Here is an 18948-nt window from a genome sequence, read left to right as displayed (position 1 = left end):
CACCTTGTTCAAACAAGACTGGTCTTCATTTCACACTCCCCCCCAGGGAATATCCACTTTTCTCTTCATACTATATCTTTCCGACTGATGCAATCAGATTCTGGAAACATGCCTTATTAGTTTATGTTCCAGCTTCTTAGGGAATGATGTTAATTTTCCATTGTAGGACCAGAAGATTTCAGATGTGCTAGATCTTGTCTATAAGAAACAACAAAAAAAGTGTCACACACTGTACCATGCTCAGAAATGGACTACAGTGAACAGCATTCCTTGCACAGAAAGTCTAGGAGCTCCAAAAAAAGACACTCTCCTCAGTCCAACAGTGCCTGAAGCAAGATATTTTAAAATTACCTTATGAGCAAATAAATATGCATTTTCTTACTTAAATTCACCTGAGATATTCTGCTTAATTTCTTCATCGGTTCACCATCATAATTGTTTTCCTCTTAGATCTGTGGTTTACTAAGCCTTTACAATGTGATGGCCAAAGAGTTCCATTATATCCTTTAAAGATTAGATAATTTTCTTTTGTTTCCCACAGCAAATAGCATCCCATTCATGTCCCAAACAGAATGTCAGTGGTTGGAATGATATTTTCTTAAGGTGCATATAAGATTAAAGACTGAAATCAGATGCAGTGTTGCCAAAGCCTTTGTAATATGCATGTTTTTCATGGCAAGATGATTGACAAGAATTGCAAGTAAGGTGCTGAAGGGGATATTTCACTTGGCCCATCAAAATTCAATGTAGAAGATTAGAACTAAGAAGAGCTGACAATATTGACTTCGAGTACCACAATGGAAACATAATTAGCTTTTGACATGTAGTGGACAGAAATATTCAATTTTTTTAAAAATCAGAGTAATTACAGCATATCTGTTGCATGCTGCCCTGAGAAAAAGGGAAAAAAAAAAAAAAAAAAAAAGAGAAAAAAAAGGTCTGCTCTGCTGTTTTCTCTTTTCCCAGTAAAATCCAAGTTTGGCACTAGAATAAATGCATACAAACCCAGCCTTTCTGCTGGAAGGACATCAGGAAAACTTTGTACATTAAAGTAAAAAACCTCTCTTAAAAGAGAGCACACAGATCTGAAAGAATGAAAAAGTCAAAGAATTTTATACAAGTTTACGTATTGCAAAACAAACTGTCTGCACTATGCTTATTAAAGGCATATTTCATTGCCTAATCATAGATGTCCATTGTACCTTTTATGTTTTGAATCATAATTGAAGCCTATTCCCCAACTGTAATAATGAAAGACATTTTGGCATATGCTTATATTGATTCCCCTTTAACAAAGCACTTAAAACAAATACTTGTATCCCACTGAAATTAATGGCCAGCCTTAACTTTGAGTACACTGATGTCACTGGCATTTAGACAAATGACAATTTATATGGGCACAGAATTGCCTACTTTGTTGGACAGACATGAGCCTCTGAAGAGAGCTCTTCAAACTCAAAAGTCTTTAAAATACTCAATTGCTTTGGTTAGAAACACTATGGAATCCATGGCTGTTATATTTTTATCAGAATAACCATGCTAGCAAAAAAATATGTATCTGTTGTACTGAAGTATCTTTTCTAGATCCAGGTCTGAAATCATCTAAACTGTAGAAATCATTTTTGGTAGATGTAACAAAATACAGTACATGCCGAAATGGGAAAACGCAAAACTTAATCATACAACACCTTGAGAATAAGCTATCATTAGGTATAATATAAATAACACACTAACTTCTGTTCCAAATTTATTTTGTCTGTATGCTCGTCTGTTATTCTTTTTGCTTTGGGATTAAGTGGTATATGAAAATAGGCAGAAAATAATCAAGAATTATGCTTACCTTATTCCCTTCCTGAGCCACTGTTACTAACTATCCTAGTTAGTTAGAACCTGCAATGAAATATTTCAGGAAATTAAAATAGAATAAAAATGCAGAAATAGAAATGCCTTTACATAGAGTAAAGTTAATATTCATTCTCAACATCAAATGCAGGACATATACTGAGGCAATAAAACTAGTCTGTTTTAGAAGCTCAGTATCACCTGACTTAATGGTAACTTCTCAACAAAATCAGTGGACTTAAAGATATAAAAGAAAATTGAGATCAATTGAACAATGTACTCCTTTATTTTTCTGACAGAAGTTTCTCAGAGTTCAAAATATATTTTGCTAGTAATTTCTCTGTTAATTTTCTAATATTTTTATCTAACAGTACCCACATATAGTAACTGGCTTCATAGCAATGCATTTTCTCCAATCTGTGTTCTGGTTTAACCCCAAAGTGAACAGCTCATGTAGAATACTGTAGCCCTGTATACTGCTCTGACTGCACTCAGAGTTTACTCTTGACAAGACTTCAAGAAACATGTCAGCATGCAGGGATAATGAAAATACCTGTTAGACCTCGTTAGCTGGAGTAAACAAGACAATATTTGAAACATACTTACCGAGTCTACAGGTTCTCTTAATTTAAATTTAAAATAAGGGGCCAGCTGGCCTGGAAGAATCTCAGTGGTTATTCATTTTACACACTGATACAGAGAGGTATCAACATTTCCTTAATATAAGGCCTGAGTCTGTCTACTTCTTTGTTTTCTTAATACATACTTCAACCAAGATAGACATCATTAAGATCAAAAAACATATCTATTGTAAGCAGAAACCATATGTAAAAAATTAAGCAAGTGCAATCACACATTTACTAGAAAAAAATATTCTTTATTCATTAATTAATTCACAACACAATAAATATTGGGATCACACATGTGAGGGACCCAGCAAAGCTCAGACTTGTTTGCACCATGGTGTGGTTTGACAAACAAATCCTCATCAGCTGGCATCCTAAGAAGCCTGACTACATTTTTTTGGTACATTTTCACATGCAATCAGTAAGTTGCAATGTACATCAATTGTTTCAATTTACATTAGTCAGGCTTTTAAAAACAATTCTTAAGTACCATCCCTGGTGAATCCTTCAGGAAAAAAACCACAATCACAATATTTGTCATTATTCTGTCTTCCTGTTGATTCTGACATTATTATGTAGGTGGGATTATATGTTTAGTTTTACTTCAGGGGGCAACAGCATTTTCTACTAAATGAGGAACAGAACCAGTCTGCTGCTGAAGAGACAGGAACAATTCCATGCAGGCTACTCAGCAATTCTAAAACCAAGACAGTTCTATTTCTTCTGAAAACCATGACATGCCTTAGTTTCACACTCTGTATACACTGAGGACACATTTCCTTGAGATCGCTCTATTTGCTGTCCCAAATAATTAATTTGAACTTTACAATGAATGAAATCAACTCCTCTTTCCATTGATTTGTCTGTAGGGACAGACAACTCAGTCTGCTGGATGCATTGGTAGGACAGAGAAGAGCAGAAGATTTCACATGGTTAAACATCAATGCTTTCATTTTTGGGAAACAATAGGAATTATAATAGGTTATCACTGGAAAGAAAATCTTACATGCATAAATGTTAAGAGTTTTGTCAGAGATGAGCTGTTTCTTACAGCTGTATCTCCATATTTTGAAATATTAAGTAAAACATTTTAAGAATTGCTAATTTACTCTGAACTCTTTTTTGTAAACAGCTGAGGAAAACCTAGCAAGGATTTTGGCTGCATCATACTCATAAGGCCCTTTATTAAAGGAAACAGAAACAGCTGAATATGCAGGTATGCACCTATTTATATAAGATATAAAGTTTTCATCATTTCTTCTAAAGGCAGCTGCAAAATTCAGGCGTTGTTTTAACACTTCCAATCCAAATATTTCTTGTCAACTACAAGCTTATGGGTGACTTCACAGATGAAAAATGGCATCAGCAGATCGGATAGGGAATGCCACTTGGAGTCCAACGGGATCACTTCTTCCTATTTTATGGACCAGAAACATGGACCCAAAAAAATCAGGAAAATTTGCAGAGAAAACATTTAGGATTTTTTTTGTTGCTGTTTAAGTAAAAAAAAAAAAAAAAAAAAAAAAAAGTCACATATCAATAAGATTGTGATAAATGATTTTAAATCCTATTTTGCAAGGAAATTTTGATCCCTTTTGTCTAATAGTTTCTCAGACAGGTACAATGGTCATAGTCAAAATTACTTCACACTTGATATAAGCCATTTGTCTGTGTTGCTGCAGCAGTGAAATACCAATCAAATTAAAATAGCAGATATAAATGCGATCATCAGACTATTCTTCAAAACTGCAACAAGTTTGGAATGAAAAATAAATTCCACACATAAAACACAGATATCAATTAACTGCAAAAAGGATATATTTTTTTTCACCTGAAGCTGGTCTCTTCCAATGTGCACTATTCTGCTGTAAAGTGTGCAAGAAACTGTGACTGTGCACATCAAAATATTGCAACTGTAACTGGGATTGAAATTCAGTGCAGATCGGTTTGTGTTGTCTTTGTAAGGCTACCTCCTTAACAGGGTTCAGCACAAGAAGCTTCACTCTCAGATTTGTTCCTCTCCTACCACAGATGAACCAGCATCTCCCCCTTCTGGAGAGCATGAAAATCAGCCAGAATTTGCAACAGGCTAATGCTTTCTTACTTGGGCCAGTACACCAAAAAAAAAAGAAAAAAAAAAAAAGAAAGAATAAGTTGCAGATGATTATTTTATCTTTGCTCAAGGCAGGACCATTTCTCTTCTGGATCACTGCTTAATGTAGTTCCCTTCAGTAATGTGTTTTATTAAAGCCAGACATTAGTCAGTTCAGATATGGTCTCTAGCTCATAAGTAAGAAAGTCTTAAAAACAAACCAAGAAAATATTTCAGTGTCAGCCATATTTCTGCATTCTATAAAACAGAAAATGCTGCATAAGGTGTATTATTAGAGGGTTTTACTCTTACTTGTCAGATTAATATACACTATTCAAGCAGTAATTTGTGACCTGTGTCAATTTAGTTTGGACTGAGCTGAATTCAAAATTTCAGGAGCAGGCAGAGGCGCCACCATAAAATGCAACTCTTCCTTCAGCACCTCTGAGATAATTCATTTTCAGTCTTTACCATAACACTGTGACCAGGCTGCTACTGACTAATCCATTGTGATTCTTCCAGCAGCAGTACAGCTTCAGGTGATTTTCTATTAAATTCCTTTACATATTACATTTTAAAGGAAAAAACCCAAAGATGACTGCTTACCCTTTGTTACGCACTCCAGGAACTTGTTTCCATTAGTGAATACAGAGTCTCAGTGTTCAATATTAGGATCAGTAATGAGCAATCCAAGCATGCAGGACAAACCATCCCACCAAACTTCTAAGGGATACCCCGTCTGATTGACAGCATCTGAGACTCTTCCACTCTTCCACTCAGTTGTGCCAACAGGGAAACCCAAATGACAACTGCTTCATTTGTAGATGGCCTCAGATGTCACAGGCTTTAGTTACATTGACACAAAATACTGTGATGATTCCCTAGCTTCTAGCAACAGAAGAGCTTTAGGCATTTAAAAAGATTTGTTGCAGCAGGACTACATTGGTTTTAGAACTGTGATAGTTCAAGGAAAATTTTTTGGCTGTGAGGAAAAGCTTTCTACACGGAGAACAAGAAAGATTTCTGTAACCTGAACCATTAAAGCTGTTTCAACTTTAAGTGCCCCTTTTCTTTACAAATATGTTTTGTGATTTTTTTCCTTTTTCCCAGGGATGGTATTTAACCTCAGCAGCCTGTGACTGTTGCATCCAGGCCAGAACGCTTTGTAATGTGCAACTTGGTAACTTCTTCAGCACAGGTCGGGTGAATGCCAACTGTCTTCATCATCTGAGGATATGTAGCACCACATCTACCAAAAAATAACAACAAAAAAAATTACCCACAAAGTCAAATGCTATTCACCTGAAGCAGCTAGAAGGTCCTAAAACATCAAAGTAATTCTGCTCGTGTCCATTTGATCAGGTAGAGGAGTTGCATTTGATCTTCAAACAATGCTGTCTCTATTATTTCTCAGGCAGTTACACAACACGTAGACGCCCAGCTTCCCAACACTGAGGTAGGAAAGAATTGTCATAGAAGTTGAGACAGAGAGAATTAAGCAATTTTCCCTAAGTCACAACTGAGCCTGTGGCAAAAACATATGACAAAACTGCAACCTTCAGCTTTTCTTGTACATATATGTGTGTTTCACTAACTCCAGATGGAAAAAACCGCACACATACACACAGGGAAGAAAATCTTAATTAGAGCTGTTGGAAAGAATCTGCTGAAGGAAATAATACGAGAATTCTTCCATGAACTTAAAGTCTCTGGTGCTTACACTGAAAATATCAATAAGTGAGGGGAAAAAAAAAGTCTCTTATTAAAAAAAAACCCTAAACAATCAAACAAAACCCATCAAAAAGCCCTGGTGCTACAATCCCACTTGCTGAATTCCCTTACTTGTCCAGTAACATTTTAAAGACTTGACTTTGTTTGAACTGCTATTCCTGGCAGGCTATGCTGTAAGAATAGCTGAAATGGCCCTAAATTTAAGGATTGTTTCAAGCTCTCTATGGAATCATGCTATCTCTCTCTACAAAATACAGGGAAGGAAGCCATAGATGCCTTTTGGTGTCTCCACTTACATCCAAAAAAGCACTGACAAGCAAAAGATCTTTGCTGACCACAGATGTTACTGGAGTGCTGGGAGAGGATGGAAGATGAAAAATCATCCTTTGGAGAGGCTGAAGCAAGACCTAATATTTGACAAAGGAGAAGAGCAGCTCTTACAGTGGGGGTTCCACATATAAAGCTCTGGATTTGTGAAATGCAATAGAAACCAATACAGGAATCTGACCTGCTGAAAACCTCTTACTGTGGCTAAAGTTTTCATTTCCCTCAAGCAACACAGAAAAACACTCCAGTTTCATGTGCTTCCTTTTCAATGGTTATTTTGGATGAAACTTCAAAACAATGACATCCTAAAAAATGTAGTTCTAGAATCTATACCACTGGCAATTAATGGACTACAAACACATGTTGAAAAATGTGTACTGAGGGTACACTGCAATCAGTGACTTCCAAGATACTCCTCACATGATACTTGTGGTCTTGCCTTCTTAATCCTTTCTGCTTTTCATTTATAATAGTCACTCACAACTGCAGGACTAAAACTGCAGTAAAATGGTGATCAAGTTTAGAAAAATGAACTGACACCACAACTGGCGATGATTTATGACTACTTTATTTGAAGAGGGAGTTAAAAATTGTAACTTTGTAATGTAAATATAGGAATCAACATTTCTGAAGATGTGAATCAGCAATAAGAAGGGGAAGAAAAAAAAGAAATAATTGTAGCACACAAAAAGCATAGCAAGAATTTTCCATTTAACCAGAGAAGACTGAGAATCACTCCTTGCTCCTTCAAATGGAGAAGTTCTATATTAATATTTGAGCAACATTTTAAACAAGATCAGATCATAAAGGGTTTTTTATTGCAATTATCAGATTGCTTCAAACAAAAGTATCTTCCCTCTCCCATCATCCTACAGAAGTTTCTTTCTTACTATACAATATTTAGTTAATATCCCAGCAATATAAGAATTCATGCAAACCTTGCTGAACTTTTAAGAAACTATGGCTGTGCAAATTTAAAGATGAGATTAGGAAAGGAAATATTTGGTAGGTGTAAAGAAAGGTTTTTCTGAAAAGCACAAATATATTTTTAAAGAAGTAACTTACAAAACTGTATGGTGATTTCCTATCCTGTGCACAGAATGCAAAAGAAGCTAAACTGAAAAAACTAGTTAATTAGTTAGTGCTCAATTCTGCTTTTTTTTTTTGCTTTAACTATATCAAATCAACAATATATTTTCCTCAGTTGTTTCCTAACTATATCCAGTATTACTATATCCAGTAACTAAATCCAGTATAACTTAATGAAGAACTGCAGTATTTTTAGGGAAAAAATATGCAATACTCCATAAAAATAACAAAAAGCATGCATTCTTTATGGTGTTGCCAAAACTAGGCAGCTATCTTTTATAATCTTACAATAACTTAAGAAGCAGGCTTTGGAAGCTAGAGACATTCTTTTGTACTTACTTGATTCCAAGAGCAAATCCTTGAATAACTTCGCCTGCATTTGGTCCAATGAAATGAAGGCCAAGTATTCGTTGCTCCCTCTCTCGTAAGCACACCATCTGAAAACAATACATCACAAAAAGATCTTTCCTTAGAACACTTAAAGATAAGGCATGAGGATGAATTAAATGAAACTGGAGTGCCCCAAGATCCTAAACTTATGCACTTGCTTAAGTCTTATTGTCCTTAAGCACTTTCCTAAATTGCAGCTTTATTTAGAATATTTCTTTGAGACTTGAAGGAGCCACTGACAACAGTAATTTCTGGTGTTGAATACTTAGTTGTTTGCCATTTGTATGAAATCCTCAAAGTACTTCCTGCAGTCTGATGGCCAGACCAGTGCTCTTTTGCACTGAGTGGCCACCTCAGCACTTCTCCAAGCCTGTGCAGTTGTTTTGATCAGCTGTATTTTCACAGAAGACCACTAACATTATCAGCTGTATTTTCACAGATGACCACTACCAGTTTCAGGATGTTTTGTGCTTTTCTGACTCAGTCAGTAAACACAGCAGCACGTTTGGTGAAATACATTTACCACATGGGGCACATAACCTAAAAAGGAGTCCAGCTTCAGAAGCAGCCAAAGATGAAGGTTAATAGGTATCTAGGAGAGCCTGAGTCATTGCACACTTAACTTTTATTAGAGAACTTAATGAAAATGTTTTAGTTCCTGTAAGGACACTATAATTATGAAAAGAAAGTCAGTCTCTCCCTGCATCCTCCCATCAAGCATTAAACTATCACTAATCTACTAAATTCTGCTATTCAGTAACAGCTTAAATTCTTTCATCAGGAATGCCAGGAACAGCAGCAATCCTGATGTGGCACTTTAAATATTAAGGCGTTTTAAAGGAAAAATTCTTGCAATAGAGTTTGAAAGATTCAAATTAAATGTTTGTTTATATGTTTTGACAGTTTAGTAAGGACTATATTAAGTATCATTCAACAACTACTATGCTGTTACTACTTCACCCTTTAATATTTACTCTGATTGAGTACATAAAATTGAATGTATCACCTTTGTTATACTGGAACTTGGGACACTTATGGCTAGCATTTACATAATCCAGAGATGAAAAAATACAGTCAGAAAAACTGATTGCAATTATTGACAATGGACATTCCTTACATAACAATATAATATTGCATATTATAGCTGATGAACACATTTATACAAAAAAACGATTGTTCCCTGATGACGATGAGAAAAGGAAAGAAAACTATAATATATTTTACCAACAATACACTTCATCTTATCTAAGGCTCTCTACTGTAGGCAAGAGCATCAAAAACCTTTCTAACACTGAAGCAACTGGATTATTGAAGAAGGCCCTTTTCAGGTCTGGCACTGCGGTCTAAACTCAGGAGCTTTGTTATTTTCATGAGTAGAGACTGAACAGTTACTGTAGTTTTGCAAGCCTTATGCTTAATTTTTGAAGGTATCATACTTTCAGCAAGAGGTGTCAATATAAATATTACATGTAACCAGTTAAGAACTTTGCTGGGAGAAGCAGAGGTTGAACTCTGTAGAATTTGAAATACATCTTAGGACCTTAAAAGCAGTTTTATAAGCAGAATGTCAGTTCTGAAAAATGCTAATATCTGTAAAACAATTTCAAGATATCTGCCACCAAGAAAATATCCACCTTGAGATGTTTTTTTGCCAAACAGTGCTCTTTAAAGTTGGCAGTACCATATCCTGTTCTAAGTTAAAAGCAAGTTAAAAGCTCACAAAACTCACTTTCATATAGCATTGAGTTGCATCTCTTTCAGCCACTGTAAACTCTAAAGGTTTGTAATATGCATGGTATACCTGGTAGGAAAAACAATAACATTTTGTGTTAGAGAATTCAACTATGTCAAAACTTGGTATTTATTAGTACAATAACTACTATTACTATATATTTATACCTTTGTACAAAATTTTATTTATTTATAACCTGATGGTTATTATAAAGAAAAATATGGAAAGCACAGTAAGAGCATAACACAAACCTTTCTCAGAGAATCATTAGATAAAACAAAACTGAAAAAACTCTCAGAAATAATGCAACTCAGACTAATGCCCCAAATTAAAGGAAAAAAACCAACATTTTTAAACTTCTTACAAAGGTTCAATGCCTTGTTTACTGAAAATAATGAAATCCAAGAATCTTTTCGTATCTATAATAATGCATCCCACAGCAAAATCCAAACTGTAATTTTTGCATTCTGAATAATAAATTCTTATTTTTTCATTTATGGTTTTCCCTGGGGCAAGTGAGTAACTGTAACACAACATATATTTTCAAAGGTAACTTGTAGAAAGTAACATAACCATTATTTAACAATGCTGCACAATGTAACTTGCTAAAATGGCAGCTACTTTAAAGCTATCACACCCTATAAGTGATTTTAAGCCCAGTAGGCAACAGTTCCCACTGTAATCTACTGCAATACTACTGAAGCTCTGAGCACTTCTGGAGACACAAACTCCCTAACTGTAAACAAAGTATTTTGGGGACCAAAAGTTTTACCTGATTCAGCAGTGAAAATTCTGCCTTTCCACAGGGTAGCTATGACACCAACTAGAAATTCAAAAGTGTTTTCATACCTCAATATTATCTGATCCGTGACGCTGCACAGCTGCTTCTTCTGACAGGCCAACACAACCATATTCCAAGGGAGTGAAGACTGTGGTAGGCACCTGCTCAGGAGGAAGCAGAAGGTGTTGCTTCTGAACCATAGGCAGCAGCTGCCTGGCAGATACCTGTGCACAACTGATAGCTGCAGCTCGGGCACACACCTCCACTATGGCTGCTATCAAAGCTGGATTCCAGGTGACAAAACACAATTCCTTAAACATTCTTTAAAAGAAAAAAAAAGCCAAAGATTGTTGTTACCAAAAAAAGACATAACTCACATTGTCATAGTCCATCAGCTCTGAAGACTGGCCGAAAAGACGCTGAGCCAGCAATTTTCCTGCCGCTATTGCTGTGGGTGTTAATTCAGGACGGCCCTGAGAAGAGAGCACAAAGCTTTGTTTGAACTTAAGGAGAAGTGGCATCCAAAGATTTCTCCTGGGACAATGGTCAGAGGAAGGCAAAATCTTTGGAATTCCAGCTTGGTAGCCAGGGTTCCAAATAGAAAAAGCAATAATAATTTTTATCCAAATTAAAAGTCCAAGTTTACTATCTGTCTTAATGGGGGAAAAAGGGACAAATAAGTCAAATGTTTATATCTTATCATGTCACCTCTTGGAAAGCAGCACATATTCACATGCTGACTGTTCACTTCACCCTTTCTCTCCAAAGTAAGCCAAGAGGAAGTTCTTCAAAGTGTCTTTTCAAAGCAAGAAGAGCCTAGTCTAAATCAACAGTGTTTTTAAAACCTTTAAAAAAAATTCTGTCTTACACATTTTACAGAACATAGGCACACAACCTAGTTATTAGTAGACACTATTACTGACTTCCTCTGGACTGAAAAAAATTTACTGCAATCCATTTTTTACCAGCTTTTTTTTTTTGTACGTTGGTACACTCAGTACATGATATTAGCTACCATTTTCTTCAGTACACATACCATATTAATTATCTATATATTAATAGGCATTTAGGCTTTTATCTGTACTAATAACCACTTTAAAGTCCAATTGCAAAAAAGCAATCTGAAACATTATATCTTACCTGATAACAGAAATCACAATTCTAATTGTTAATGAAGGTTAATAATTTTTCCTCCACATCTCATGACAAATCACAAAGCTGCAAGTCTATCCCTTTTTCCTTCTAACATCCGTCAAATCACAATTTTTCAAATCCAGCATTTTGACTTTCATGTCTGCAAATGCAATTTACCAGATAAAATTTGTTTCTTCTTACACACATTTGCCTGAAACATGTCTGCTAATCATTTCTGTAGCAGGAAATATATGTTGTTTTGGCATCCCAGAAATGAATAGAAGATTGGAACAAGAGATAAAATTGTGAAAGCACTGCCATGCATTCCATAAAACCCAACTAATTACTAAAACATCCATGCAGATAAAGCCCAATTCCTCATAAACAAATGACTTAAAGACCTTCCTTGGTAAATATTTGAAATGCACATTCACTTTGCAGTCATGTGTAGAACTGCTCTGCTGATAATTATGGATACGAATTGTTCATAAGAATCCTCCAATGGATTATACATTTAACCAAGATGGTCCTAAGAGAGTTTAAAAATCTTTGAAGTAATGTGTATTTGTTCTAACACAACTCTTTTTGGTCTCATTTCTATTCAAAGCAACATACAGTACATTCCACTTTCTCTACACATCTTTGTTGTAACACCCTTTGAAATATGACAGATGTAGAGCAGCCTGACCATATGATAAACCTCCTTCTGAGAAAATGTCTTTATAGTGTGTGCCATGCTTTTCAACAAGAACACCACTGGAGGAAGGATTTTAACAGAGAGAGTTTATATCAGCATTGAAAAAAAAGAATTCCAACCAAAATTCCAGCTTGATCTTCCTGATCTTGAATATAGAAGATGAAAATACTGAAATGCAATTTTACCTGCCAGCTGAAAATAATATTTTGCCAAAACTTGAGTAATGTTTTTTGAGGGTACACAAACTAATTGACATCAGGAAGACTTTTTTTTTTCCCTTTTTTTCAAAATGAAATCTTGGGTAACATTAGGATTTCATTTGTCACACAGGGGTGCAACAAGACACCCATACACACACAGATTCCCATTTGTACCAGCTGGGTAGGACTCCCAAATGAAAACAGTCATTCTGAGTAATCAGGAAACTCAGCTGTCCCGTCTCTCACTCCCCTTCCAGCCAGGTCACTGAATTCAAACAAAAAAAGCAGTTCTTGCTATTTGGTAGCAATACAGTATTTATTCAGTGTGGAATGGTAAAGGAGGGAGGGGGCTTGGGAACTACTCACAAAATTTGAGCAAAAGCGTTTTATGGTAGCAAAGAAGCTCTAACAGGGACAGAGCAGAGCAAAGAGAAATCCTGAGCAGCAACACCAGAGGAAAAAATAATTTTTATAATGATTCCCAGGGATCATTGATGCTCACTCACAAAACAAGATCCCCTTTCCTGTACTCTTTTGGTAGGTCACACCCAGAAAATACCACAACCAAGCTCTGCAGCTTTGTGGTTCTTAGCAGGATGCCCTTGAATCTCATTTGAGACACGCACCAACACAGAAATTTCTTCCAGTGCTGGCTCTCATGTCAATGAAATTTATTTTCTAAATTAATTCTGCTTAAAAAAAAGGACTATACTAATTTAAATATTCAAATACAATAAACTTCATTGCTTAGCAAGTGGAAATACACAGGACACATTGTGCTGGAGTCAGATAAGATAGTGGCACTATCTCTCAACACTTGAAATGTATGAGTACTACATGATGATCTCTTTAATTCTCTGCATTGAGCCAATATGCCGATAAAATCTTAAGGGAATATTCTACAGAGCACTGACTTAACTTTTTCATTTTTTACACCAATTGTACACTGGACAGCATAGCACTGTGTTGCTGGTTATAACACATATTTAGAGGTGTCTATTGAACCACTAAGGTTCAAACATTTGCACTAATAAGGACAAAAGCAGGAAAAGGAAATCCAAGTTTTAACAACAAAATGAAACTATCAAACAAATGAAGACATGATTTTTTAGATCCAGAGTAGGAAGGAGGAGAGCATCCTGCCTCCACCTTTATATTTCTTATTTAACTAAATCCTCAAAGGGCAGAAGACAAAAAGCATCCAAAAGGAAATGACTTGCCCAAAATAACACTGCAGATTGGCAGCAAAATAAGCAACAGAATCTAAGCCCTGCCAGCATTGCCTCTAACAACTGCTTCTTGGATGAAATTAAAAAGAAAATTCTGGAAAGCAGGAGGCCAGCCAATGCATATATATCAAGGATAAGCAGGTGTAGAAGGTTGTTGTGAGCAGAAAGTGGACTTCAGGAAGTATCTGAGAGCAAAAAGTGATAAGTACCGAGGGAATCTGCATGTCAAATGAGAAGAAAGGAGAGGAACTCCACAAAATCCCAAAGTTCTGAGTGACTGGAAAGGACAAACAGGACAGAGGAATTGTGTAGCATTAAGGGAGAAAAAAAACAAAGAAGAAATATCTGAGAAGGAAATAATTTTAGCACAATTTAAAAGGAAATGGCAAGTCCACATGAAGATGGAGACAGACAGGAAGAAACACCTGTCTACACAGAGGGAAGAGGTCAGGAGTGGTCAGCAGATTTATGAGATTTAAGTATCTCTGGCAGCTCCAGAGTCCAGTCAAAAATTCACAGGGCTATTCTCAAGACATCACTTAATCTGTTACATCTCTTCAGAAACTAAAAGTACCTGTAAGGTTTATACATTTGAGATACCTTTAAAATATTTTAAACATAGCAGAATGAGAAGTCTTTTAAACTTCTCTAAAATTATCTAGATATACTGTTTGGATATTGCTACAGTATTTAGCTTTACCAGACTTGTAAGGCATTTGCCTGCACTATATGAAAAACAATCTTGACAGAAAAGCTTCAATTCCATAAAGTTCAGTAACAGATGAGAGAACTCTGTCTCTTGCAATGCCCAAGCATTGCTCTGTATTCTACATATTGCCCAAATTTTCCAGGCACAGCAGGCAGATGATGACAACATCCTCCTGAAACTTTACAGTTCAGAATCCAAACATTTTTTATGAAATCAACATATTTGACGATGCCCAACTGACAAAGCAGACAATCTGAGCTCTTACATAAAATGAAAATTGGCAGACAGAAAGTATTTATGTGCACATTTATCATTACAAGACATTCTTGCCATATATGACTATAGATTATCAATAGCACTAGAGTCAGACCACAGGATCTCGTTTTACCTCTCTAACAAGTAAATTATTTTGCTTGTTATAATGTCCCCTTCTTAAAAAAAAAAATCAACAACAACAACTAAACAACAACAACAACAAAAAACCACAAAAAAGCCACACCCCTCATGTTTATTTAGCATAGTCATTCACAAATCATGAAAGAAAGTCAAATGCATTTAGTATTTTCAGCAATTACTTTTTCATATTCTATAGGAAAGTACTTTCTCAGAACCATTTTGCATTAGGGAACTGAAAAGCTGTTTTGTGATTAGCCTCAATTAACACCCAAAATACCCCAAATGCAGTCACAGAACTTGCTACAGTCATTCCCAGTAAATGTACTCAGCTACAGAAGGTAAGAATTGCTTTCACTCAGCATTCACAGGCAGTAGAAGTCATATGTCAGAAGTGATAAAAACATTATTAGAAAGATAATAGGAGTGATAAAGACATCATTATTAGCCTCTGACCAATGATGCATTCCCTGATAAACATCAGCAATAATCTCTCATTCTGAGATACTTCACAAGACCCCTGTGAAGGAAATTACTGACCCAGGTGGCTGGCATAAACACTCCAGCCCTGCCAAGTGAAAAAGCACAAAACACTAACATATACACAAGAGCATGACTACATCTGGGGACTAGTTATTAGTCAGGAACAAAGTTGGCTTCCTGTTATTGTAAAATAGTTTATGTAGACTCAGTACCTCTGTTATGTCTCCAATGGCATAAATGTGAGGAACAGAAGTAGCTTCACTGGCATCAACAATAATCTTTCCAGTTTCAGAATTAGTTTTCACTCCAACTGTCTCCAAATTGAGAGTTTTGGTGTCAGGGGCTCGGCCTTAAGGAAAAAAAAAATTAAAGTAAAAGCTATCAGAAAACTTAAGCAGTGTTAATCTAAAAAACTGGCATCCTCCACTGTGGATCTCCAAGAACTTTGGTCTCCTTGCTAGTCCAATAAGAAATATGAGAAAACTTATACTGGGAAAGCTACAGGGGTGGAAAGTATGGATATGACATTCTGTGGGAAAGGAGCTCGATCACTATTGCCTCTGCTCAGACATCAGAGGATTATCCTTTTTAAATATGGAAGACAGCACCCTTTGGAAAAGGTGAAAAAACCAAATAATTTCATATTTATTGAACATTCTAAATTGTTTCCTAATGTAGCACAAATATACATACAAAAACGAAATAACTTCTATACTGAAAATTTCCAGTAAAGATTAACTGAATGGTGCTCAATGCCAACAGTATGTTGTGTATACTTTTCAAATAAAAATTAATACTGCTGTTCAATGTTAAACATTCCTGAAGTCCTTGTTTCTTGTAATCTGAATACGCTTCCCTTAAAACACTTCTAGTTCTCTCAACTTAGATGAAAAATTTTATCAACTTTGCTCTCAAGTCCTAAATGCTGATTTATCTCATACTGCATTTCAGCTATTTCTGTAGAGTTTAGAAACATTTTAAATGTATTTGAATGAATATGGATATATCTACACATACAGGTCTCCTTTGCGTGAGTCATGATTTGCATTTGATGTTAATACAGAGCTATAGCAAAGCAAAACAAAAAGGGAAATGTGTTTTCATTATAAAAACAAGCTCTTTGATGTTAATGTAGGAAATTATTAAAAAAAAGGAAAACCTGGCTTGTCAATACAGACCTAATTATATGTAAACATATGATTCAGTGCTTTATACATCTGCCATATAGCCAGGCCCCTCAAACAATGTCACATCTGAATGCCTCTGTAAAGACTTCTGTGTATTAATTTCATCTGGTGAAACCAACACTTCCTCTGGGAGCACTGACTGAAGCTGTCGGCACTTGGCTATCTGTCTGTCTTCCCTTCTGTTGTCCCCATGGGATGCTGATCTGCTGTTCCTTCTCTGCCCCCTGCTCCCCAGTCCTGATGCTATCAGGCAACAAAAATAATAAACCTCCAGGACCTTATCTTGGCTCGGATGTGAAACAACTTCCTACCGTTGTATTTTTTTGTGTATTGAGAGTAAAGCCTGGGTATTCTGCAAATGGACAACTAATGGGGTTTTCTAGTTTCCTCTTTTTCCTGCCAGGCAGAGCCAAGAGAAAACTTAGCACGCAATAGCAGGCACTGAAAGAGGAAAAAAAACCCGTCAATAGAGTCATTTAAAGATCTGTGACAACAACAGTTAAGTTTATCAAACCTGCAGGATAACACTTAACCTTTCCATTGCAGTCTATTTTAACATATGTACAGCTTGGTATTAATAGCTAATAGTTACAAAAAGTATGAAGCTCTCTCTCAATTTTACTGCCTAACTATTAATTTGGAAGGCAACACAAAATTTTTAAATACTGAACCAAAGCTTTATTGGCCTTTAGCCCCATACAGGTTCACCTCCATAAACAAGAATTATACTTCCTGATCTTGCTTCATCTCAAATTCAGCGGCTTAACCGCATGGTTATACAATGTGTCTTGGTAGGCTGTAATGCCAAATTCAGGGAATTCTGATGTTTCCCAACATTCACTTAACTATTATAAAATCAGTTCTCATAATTTCTCAGTAGGACTTTCATTTTATACCCTAACTCCTGATTTTTTCACATTTTCAACTTCAAGAAAGCATGACTTCACAGCTTATTTCTAAGATCCCAAATCCTACCAGGGACACAAACCCACCCTTGGCCTAAAATCAGCTCATGTGCTTTTACTTTGAAGATGTCCTGAAACTGCCAAAGAACAGGAGTGTACAATTGCATAGGACACAAGATTAGATTTAGCTTTCATTTAAAACAGCAAAATATTATGCCAGACATCTAGAAGAAAGGTGCAACTCAAATCTGACCCTTAAAAAGGTTACCTGCCTCCTGCACTTCTAACAGCACACCATAATCTCGTCTTTCATAGACCCATAGACTTACCACACAGCTGTGAAAACCACAGAGAGCCTTGCTTTCAGTGCTGGCCCCCATTTGCTTTTAACTTTATAAGAAAAAACAGCTCTTTGATCTGCCTTTGTAAACTCTAACAACATGGCTTCCTAAGGGGGCTGCCAGCCAGGAGGCTCCGCTGTGGGGAGTGACAGGGGCGTGGCTGAAGCTCACATCACAGACATTGGCCAGGCTGGCCGTGTTGAGGTGTGGCACTTGTGTCCCAGGACCTGCCCGAGGGCTCTGGTAATCACACCTGAACACACAACAAGGGGAACACAAGTATCAGACTGTGACCTTCAGGTGCAGGACCTTCAACAGTGGAGACTGAAGCAGCTAAACTCAGAAACCAGAGGAATAGCCATAGTCAGGTAAGTAGCAGTGGTAAATGAGTGATAGCACATTCTTGCATTCAGTAAGATTTCCCAGGGTGATAAAAGTGCAGCTGACAGCAGAATTTTATAATGGGTCTTCCAGAGTTTCTTAACCACAGAAGTCGGAATGCCTGTTTGCCTCCCAATATTTTAAAAATCCAAACTGAAGCCAACCATGCATTTTATTGTAGATGGCCACTGTGAGGATACTGCTGGGTGACAGGAGAGTTTTTCTGGAATAAAGCTCAAGCCCAATAGTCTTATCCACTTCTTCCCTATATATTGGCATTTTGACACATCACCTTATAACTTTATCCAATCTGACCTCAGTCTCACCTTAATCAAAATCTTGTATGTGTTCCCAGTCTCCACACTTTCTCAGTTCTGAATGCCTGACGCATTCCCCAAATTAGTTTCAAGACTATTACCCTTTCCTCCTTCAAATGTCTCCTAAAACTCACAAGATGTTCCCTAAAACATAACCAGCTAATAATGACTAATAAAAGCACTTCAGTGTAACTACTGTTCAGACTACAGGAAAATATTAACTACAGTAAGATTAAGTAAGGTTAAAAGAAATTCAGAATCTTTATAACATTGATAGCAGAGTGTACCATTTCTATAAGGATGCTTTTGAACATTACATCCACTACTGATAAACCTCCAGCATGCCTGCCAGAATTTGAAAA

General features: G+C 36.3%; 1 protein-coding gene across 2 annotated transcripts in view; it reads right to left on the bottom strand.

Moving 5' to 3' along the window:
- Positions 1-2698: 2698 nt before the first annotated feature.
- Positions 2699-18948, bottom strand: part of TXNRD2 (thioredoxin reductase 2) — a 31735-nt gene continuing 15485 nt past the window's right edge. Inside the window, exons 12-18 of one of the 2 annotated variants that reach the window (XR_008841661.1) lie at positions 15668-15804; positions 10988-11083; positions 10679-10771; positions 9827-9898; positions 8047-8144; positions 5167-5809; positions 2699-3960 (exon numbers count right to left, since the gene is read on the bottom strand). Coding sequence is in view for 1 of the 2 variants with exons in the window: in XM_056504016.1 (XP_056359991.1) it covers positions 5686-5809; positions 8047-8144; positions 9827-9898; positions 10679-10771; positions 10988-11083; positions 15668-15804 (620 nt within the window). In the remaining variant the exon portion in view is untranslated. Of the gene's footprint in view, positions 5810-8046; positions 8145-9826; positions 9899-10678; positions 10772-10987; positions 11084-15667; positions 15805-18948 lie in introns of both variants that reach the window. The other variant, XM_056504016.1, reaches the window with a different exon arrangement.

Source organism: Oenanthe melanoleuca, chromosome 15 (assembly GCF_029582105.1).
Source record: "Oenanthe melanoleuca isolate GR-GAL-2019-014 chromosome 15, OMel1.0, whole genome shotgun sequence".
In the NCBI taxonomy this organism is placed as follows: Eukaryota; Metazoa; Chordata; class Aves; order Passeriformes; family Muscicapidae; genus Oenanthe; species Oenanthe melanoleuca.
The sequence above is the reverse complement of the archived record's forward strand: the minus strand, read 5'-3'. Positions and strand labels throughout refer to the sequence as shown.